The sequence below is a fragment of the Dipteris shenzhenensis genome, chromosome 9 (assembly GCF_047967505.1).
Source record: "Dipteris shenzhenensis isolate YYH24624 ecotype China chromosome 9, Dip_SZ_1.0, whole genome shotgun sequence".
NCBI classification, from domain to species: Eukaryota; Viridiplantae; Streptophyta; class Polypodiopsida; order Gleicheniales; family Dipteridaceae; genus Dipteris; species Dipteris shenzhenensis.
Genome location: NC_141604.1, coordinates 48,481,022 through 48,489,334, shown reverse-complemented (window position 1 = coordinate 48,489,334; position 8,313 = coordinate 48,481,022). Strand labels below are relative to the sequence as shown.

The 8,313-nt window shown below is 42.7% G+C and overlaps 1 protein-coding gene across 1 annotated transcript; it reads right to left on the bottom strand.

Annotated features, from left to right (window-relative positions):
* Positions 1 to 994: 994 nt before the first annotated feature.
* HEME2 (Uroporphyrinogen decarboxylase) lies at positions 995 to 7,112 on the bottom strand. The gene is made up of 6 exons (XM_087379101.1): positions 6,319 to 7,112; positions 3,564 to 3,685; positions 3,361 to 3,471; positions 3,086 to 3,274; positions 2,228 to 2,353; positions 995 to 2,014 (listed from the first exon to the last, which is right to left on the bottom strand). Exons 1-6 carry the CDS (start codon positions 6,461 to 6,463, stop codon positions 1,499 to 1,501), a joined length of 1,209 nt encoding a protein of 402 aa, XP_087235227.1. The 5' UTR covers positions 6,464 to 7,112; the 3' UTR covers positions 995 to 1,498.
* Positions 7,113 to 8,313: the final 1,201 nt, after the last annotated feature.

Here is an 8,313-nt window from a genome sequence, read left to right as displayed (position 1 = left end):
TAATATCTCTATTCGAGGTTAACATTCACACTTCCACACCCAGCAGTTAGTAGGGGCACCCTTAGAGAGAATGATATAGGCTTCTTGCCCATTACATGTAGCCTGTCTGAGATTTGTCACTTAACACCCTCAAAATCGTATATATACATGCAAAAATGCATATATATGTGAATGTTTGGATTATCATAAATGTGAATTGGCATAATCATTTCAATATAACACTTGAATATACTCACTGATACAACATTTTCTATGCATGAATGAACTTCTACGGAGATGTGAACTCAACTTCACCATTTCCATGCTATGATTGTATGATGCATCATCAAAAGCATGTCCATAATATCTCTATCCGAGGTTTACATTCACACTTCCACACCCAGCAGTTAGTAGGGACACCCTTAGAGAAAATGATATAGGCTTCTTGCCCATTACATGTAGCCTGTCTGAGATTTGTCACTTTAACACCCTCAAAATCATATATATACATGCAAAAATACATATATGTGAATGTTAGGATTAACATTAATGTGTATTTGCATAATCCTGTCTATATAACGCTTGAATATACTCACTGATACAACATTTTCTATGCATGAATGAACTTCTACGGAGATGTGAACTGAGCTTCAATTCTGCAAAGCATACCCTAGCAGGTAACTACATCATAATTGATTTGATTGGATAATAAAGAATTGACAAGAGAATATCTCAATTAGTCTCCATATGTTACAGGCGTGTTACGTGCATGCATATATCTGCTGCTTACAGACTTCAAGTTAAATAAATTATGTGATGTGAATGTAGTACATATGCACACTTGCAACTATGTAAACAATAATTGCCTTCTTACATTATAATACCAAGAATAGCTGCGTCTTCCATCCAGCAGTCTATTAAAGAAAGCCATCATTCCTCCTCTAGAACAGGTTACGTGCTCTGTGAAAATACAAATAATTAAAAAGTGCAATTTTGTAACTCATTACAACTAATTTCAGATGCTTTAAGCAACCTCTAAATCAGAGTTCCAACCAATACACCATAAATATTACTACTACCAAAAGCTGCTGCCTATTCCAACCAGCAAACCCATGCAGGGAGGCAGCTGCAATCACAAAATAAAGCACTGCATGCCTTCCTTTAATGGCAATGTGACATAACCAGTCTTATTTAAAAAACAGAATTCCTCCTCTTGAACAGGTCAAGTGTTCTGTGAAAATTCGATTGATGAAAAGGTTCAATATTGTGACCCACCGTCCTACTATTATCTACCTCTAAAAGGTGAGTAACCTTATCCGCAGAAGCTCCAATAAATACATCATACATAGTACTACCAAAAGCTGCTGCCTATTCCATCAAGTAAAGCCACGCAGGAAGGCAACTGCAGTCACAAAATAAAACTCTGCATGCCGTACTTTAATGTGACATGTCCAATCTAATAAAGAAAACCCGTGAATACTCAAATGATGAAAAAGTTCGACTTTGTAAACCTTTACATCTAATACCTAATGCTTTTAGCCACCTCTAAAAAATGAGCAACATTATCCTCGGGAGTTCCAACCAATATGCCATGACCAAGATTTAAAATATGTTTGTGCCTTCCAGCCTTGGCTACAGTATTATGGATGCGCTTAGATATGAAGTCTTTAGTTCCAAAGAGAGCACCAGGATCTATGTTCCCTTGCACAGCCAAATGTGAACCTAGTCTACATCTTGCTTCAGCCATGTCCACTGTCCAATCTACACTAACCACATCAGCACCAGTCGTAGCCATCCTTTCCAGCAATCCTCCACTCCCACTTGCATACATAATAATTGGAACGTTGGGATGAGTGCTTTTTGTAGCGCTAACCATCTGTTTCAAATATGGCAAGCTGAACACCTCAAAGTCCTCTGGACTCAATTGTGTTGCCCAAGAATCAAAAATTTGAACGACCTGCGCTCCATGGTCTGCCTGATATCGTATGTAGGTTGTGATTGATTCTGTAAGTTTCTGTAGTAAGGAATGTAAAACCTGTACATTGTATTGCAAATAAGTCTCTAAAGCTTACCATTTTGATCTATTATGACAACAGGCACCACTGCATTCTTTCAGCTCAGAAACCGAACATCAGCAAATATTTCAACAGCACGCCGTTTTTATCTCTCGAATAAAATGGGCGCCTTGTGCATTCTTAAAGCTCAGAAACAAACAGGTACAAACTCTCAACAAGCACAAGAAAAGAACCTCTGGAGACCGAAACGCCAGGCTCTTGATATTTGTATAATGTTTGGAAGAGCCACCCTCCACAATATATGAGGCCAAGGTAAAAGGAGCACCAACAAAACCTAAAACAGCTGCTGCATTACCCACCTGTTTCACCAAATGTAGCACACTATACTTCATCACTCATAAAATTGAAAAGCATAGGCTCCATCACACATGACAACTAGCAGTATGGAAGCCTTAGTCACGTCATCAGCACCACAGGTGGGCTTATCTGTTACATCCGTACCAAAGTCATCAACGTGTAGAGCTAGATGTAGAGTATTCTATAAACATGTACATTCTATCAAGATCCCAGAGAGGAAGGGCACAGTCAGTCATAACAAAAGCCAGCACTTGAGGAAAAGGCTGCTCTGAAAGTAGGCTTGTTGGTTGGGGTGAGGCCAAATGGGGCTTGGGGATGTTTTCATCAGAGGGGTCAAAAGGAAAGAAGAGGTACATTTAGGTGCACAACTACCTTTTGCTTTGTACATTTTGCAATCGCAGAAAAATTCACCCACTCTCTCTCCTCCCTACCCTAGAATCCCTTGCTCTTGATCAATTGTTTACTCTCTATCCTCTTAATTCTCCTGCTTTCCACTCGGTCCCCCTCCCTTGGTCAACACCTTCTCTCCCATTTCTTCCTTGCTAAATCTTTACTCACCTCCATGGGGACTAACTTACTACATAAACGAGCAAGAATAAGCAATGACATATGATTCAGGTTGAAAGAAATCATTAAGTTTATGGGTCTTAAGAGACATGATAGCATTTTATTCAACTGTCATGCAAACCATGTAGAAAATAAGTCAGGTGCTACCAAAGCAAAGAGACCCTTACTTCAGCTCGCAAAGCACGAAGTGTCTCTCCAACATATGGAACAGCCTCTTCAGGGATCAGCTCCCTCACCTCAGCTACATCAGCTGCTGTTTTGATGGGTTTATGCATAATAGGTCCTTTACCTTTAATTATATCAAAGGGGATGTTCATACCAGTAAGGGGGGTCAAGATATCCGAAAATAGAATCACCTGAGACAAGAAAATGAGGCTTCATTATTTCAAAGTAGAACAATTTCTATGAAGAATCAACATGGAAAGCTCTCATGTAAACTCACCCCATCAGGCTGGAATGCCTTCCAAGGTTGCAAAGAAATTTCAATGGAAAGCTCAGCATTCTCTGACCTTTCTCTGAAAGATGGATGCTTCTCACATAAATCTCGATAAGCCTATGATTAACATTACAACAGTCAGTGCTTATCATTGGAAAGATTCTACTCAAACGGTATAATACATATGACCCAGAACAATAGATGATAACCTTCATATATCTGCCAGCTTGCCTCATTATCCACACAGGGGGCCGTTCGACTTTCTCCCCTCTCACAGCGCGCAGCAGAAGAGGCTCTACTGCCCCTACAGCAGCAATGTCCTCAGCTGACTCTGCATAGACAAGAGATTCACATTAGGGTGATTAGCAGCAGCAACAGCAATGTTTTGTATGAGATCCTCCCACTAGTAACAAGGTGTGAAACTTTTACATATATATATATATGAAGACAGGAACATGCCTAAACTCATCCTCTAAAACACAACAAATAGTATAGATTCAATCTCATGAGAGTCACAAGGTTGAAAACCATAAAATTCCATTATGTGTAGCAGGGACTAGCTACTATGAGATCCCCACCAACATCAGCAGTGCCTATGAGTGGGTGGAGACAATAGTAAAAACAGATGCTATCACATACTCATATCCAAACACCCATTCACACATGAGCATCCCTTTATACAAAAGTCTATGTACTGAGTTTACATTGAATTCCTAGAGACTAGTCATAACTTTGCATTGAAAGGACAGGTTCCTTTTGATGCAACAAACTCGTCCTCGCACAACTGGTTATGTTATATCCAGATCATTGCAGCTTCTTTTCCAGTTCATAAGACTCCTTTCAAAGAGACAACTTTTCATGCAAATGTACCTTGGAGCATGAGCTTTACATCACTTCTTAAATGAGAACTCATGACACAGTTAAATTTAATTCTCTGCCATCAAACTCAAAATTGTACAGTGAATGTTAACAAGTTCCTGTAGATTCTGAGTGTGTAAGCACATAAGTGCCAAGATATTGGGGAGAGCCTTGATTTCCTTTCAGGCAGCGGTCTGTGCAATGTGGTCTTCACAAAGTTTGCATCTAGTGGAGCTTGGGAGAGAAGATTCTTGGAAGTGTTCTGGTGGAGATTTGAGAAGAGAGAAGCCACATACAGTTTTCAGTCCCTTTCCACGGCCTTGTTTGCCTACAAGAAAGTCCAGCATTTTGCCTGAAACTGCAGAGGCATACATGGCCAAGTTCGGGAGGATCAACAATGACAAGAAACAAAGAGAGTAAGTGAAGCGGGGGGCCAAAGACAAGAAAGAATGGAGCAAGTATGTCCCAGGGAGGGAGGGATGGGGGTAACAATATAGTTTCAAACACAAGAACAATGCAGGAGCTGCTACCAATAAAGCAAGAACAGCTTCAAGTGTGTGCGCGCGGGCACATGCACGCCTGTGCTGTAGTGTTCAAACACAAAAACATCGCAGGAGCTGCTACCAAAAAAGCAAAAGCAGCGCATGTATGTGTGTGCGTGCATGTGTGTGTTTTCAGTAGGTCAATTCACTAGAAAAATAGTGTGTTCAGTAGGTCAAAGGCTGGCCATGACAGCTGCAAAGCATGAGGCGCCCAAAGCACTTCATGAGAAAGGGTTTCCTCACAGCCAGGAGCAGCCCCAAGTTTGAAACCTAGATGAGTTCCCATGGATCACTACAGAGCAAGCTCAAATAGAGGGAAGTAAACCAAATCAAAGGCATGCTAATCACACAGGATAAGAAGCCTGCACAAACCATTACACAACCCCACATTCCTCAAACAAACCCAAATGAAGAACAATAAAACTTTGTATTAGAATGGGAGTTGTACTGCATTAATTCCCTCTCCTATTTGCTGGTGTCGAGGTATGGTACGTTGACCTTTGATGGATAATCTGACTGGGATTTACATGGACTCATCAAGCACTATATTGTTTGCTTAAGCAAAAGTATGGTTCTTCCTCATAGGGCCTTATTTCATGGAAGGGAAATACTTAAGAAATAGCTATTTCTGTTATGCTGTGCAAATGCACCATGGGAAATAGAAAGGAAATAGGTGGGAAATAGGGTGGGACCATGGGAAATAGCACTCCATGCTCTAGACCTCGAGGTGCTATTTCCCAGTCTTGAGAACCATTGATGTGACATTTCCTTTATAGCATGTCTCATTTTCCCTTGGATCATTACGTCATGCATCATAGGAAAAACATCCAAATTAGGCTCTTCCAAGGGAAAAGCATCCAAAATAGCCATCATTATATCCCTGCTTTTTCCCTCCATGACATAAACCCCATACCATGATCAGGACACTCAGCCGCACATCTTCTCAAACGGGGACCTGTAAGTCCACTCAAATTCTATTTGCAAACTAATAGATATATCAGTTATAGGAAGGGGATTCTTGTAACTTGCATCGGATTTAAGAAACGTACATTCAATGGGACCTCCCCAAAAGAAAGAGACAAACAAGAGGCATTACCTCTGAGAGTACCTACAGCTTTCTGAAGGACTAGTCACTAAAACTTCTGTGAAATGTAATCCCTTTGAAAATTCTCAAAGCTTGAGAAGTACTCCTCCATTCGAGAGCAATCAAGGAAGTCCCATATCAACAGATATAGTTAGTTGAGCACCTTGTCGTTTACTTGGTTATTCGTTACTCTAAAATTAACCGGTGGCAACAGCAGCGAGGAGATTGCGCTTGAAAGACAAACGTTAAACGCTTTCTCAACACAATTGAATCCAGCTTTCCAATCAGAAGACGCCCGAAGCCCCACGATGTTACGCTATTGCTATCGTAGTATTGATAGAATGATACGATTAGCGCAGCTCATCGAGACCGTTAACGGCACAATGCAGGTTTGGCAATTGATGCGAACCCCTCTCGCACCTGAGATTGTCAAAGATGACAAATGCAGGTGCCTGCTGAATGACATTTCATATGGCTTACCCAGCGCAACGGTTTGAGCCACGCAGACGAGAGTAGAACAACGACGGCGAGTTTGGTGGCGATTCCGAGTGTAGTGCAAAGAGAAGGATGCAGCGTCGGGGAAGGCATGATGCAGAGGAGATGGATGCAGGGAGGCAGCTGCCATTGCCTCCCTCCACACGCAGATTCTCTGGGCTCTTGCTGCTTCTCTGTCGCGCACTCTAAAGTTCCATCAATCTGTTTCTTTGCATAAGTTCTCACACACAGACACGCGAGCTCCCTCCGTCGCGCTCTGCTCTCCCTCCAAATAGATCAATCGATTAATCTATTTCTCTGCATTAACTCTCGCTCGCTCTCGCGCTCTCTCGCCCTCAGTCTCAATAGATCAATCGATTGATCTAATTCTCTCTCGCTCGCTCTCTCTCTCACAAGCTCGCACTCTCTCTCGTCCCGCGCGCTCTCTCTCTTTCGCACAAAAACAAAACCCTCTCTATTCCTTCCTTCCCTCCCTTCACCTATCGCCCAGCTCGCTCTCTCTCTCTCTCTCTCTCTCTCTCTCTCTCTTTTTCTCACAAACACCTCTCTATTCCTTCCTTCCCTCCCTTCAGTTATCGCCCAGCTCGCTCGCTCTCTCACTCTAAGAGACGCACAACTTCGATTCTGCACAAATCTCCGGCTTCCTCGCAGTGCAATTGCCCACAAACTACAAGCTCAAGCTCCAGACTCCCAAGTTGCCCACAAAGGTTGCTTGGATGGAATGCCATTCAGATAACGTGACCCCCCCCTTACCCAATCCCCTTGGGATCTTCTCTATCCTAATGGATGCCTTCAAAATAGCCAAAACTCTTCCTCACCTTGACTTCACTAAGCACAACATCCTCACACCGCCCACGAACCATGGACAAGCAAACTTTCCCAGGTGGTCAGCTCTAGCCTGTAAACACCCTTATGGTCGAGTTGAGCCGAGGCCTATGGCAACTCTTGTTTGATTTGAGCATCCACCGAGATTTAGTGTGGTGAGTTGAGGTCGAGGTCATCAGGGCCCTAGTATCTTCTCTGCTCTCTAGTTAGTTATAGAACAGGGAGTCCACGCTTGAGGTGGCACTGAATACATAAGGCGGGGGTAAAGAGTTCTCCATGAGTTGTCTAGTCCACATACCCTACACGAACCACTGTCACAAGTTAGTCTCGCAGGTAGGGGCTAGTCCCCATGCCTTGATGCAAGGCAACTTAAGAAGATGCTCAGAGTGGAGGAGTGGGCAAACTATGCCAAAGGTTGAGCGATGTATGCACTTGACAGGCCGCCGAGGCTACGAGGACTGTATGACGCATTGGAGCGAGGTGAAGAAACCCTCTTGATCCAGGCCGATTTGGTGGTAGGCACCTAGGATAGCTTCATCATGTAGCTCGAGCATGTCTTGTTGTTCATCATGGAACTCACTCTCACCAGGGCCTTGGACTCCTTTGCCTTTTTCTATCTCTTGTTGAGCCTCGTCACCTGCTCCCACTATGTCACATGCATAATTATTTCCAAGATGCACAAAACCTATCTTTCCACTATCATAAGTGGAGAGCCATTCCCTATGCAGGTAGACTAGACATGAAGAGAATCCCAATGCAAACCATGAATGAGCGCACACAGCTCAGACTGCAACTAGAGTGATCTGCATAAGGTATGTTCCAAAAATCATGGCCCCATGGCAATGACCGCTACTAAAAATAGGACCTAAGATGCCTCAAAACATGGGTGTCACTACATAATCGAACTTAGCAAGACAATCTGCATATATTTCTCTTCTGCTGGAACTCCAAAATCCCAACCGATGGATGGAAAACGGGGAGTCAACGCTTGCAATTTACTTGTAATCAAAAAATCAAAGGTTTGAACCTTTGAATGGATTTTTAATAGAGAAACAAACGATTTGACGTCTCAGAGAGATGGAACTTCTCGTAATCTCCACGAAATCGTGCAAGAGCTAACACACGTAGGGGTCTTTGGGCCTCCAAAACGCAATG

Bases quoted from the DNA above. Each gene is read 5' to 3' on its own strand.
- HEME2 (XM_087379101.1), bottom strand. From the start codon at position 6,463: ATGGCAGCTGCCTCCCTGCATCCATCTCCTCTGCATCATGCCTTCCCC. The intron at 3,472-3,563 runs GTTATCATCTAT...TGTTAATCATAG, and splicing joins AAGCTGGCAGATATATGAAG to GCTTATCGAGATTTATGTGA. The intron at 2,354-3,085 runs GTAAGGGTCTCT...TTGGTGAAACAG, and splicing joins TTCGTGCTTTGCGAGCTGAA to GTGGGTAATGCAGCAGCTGT.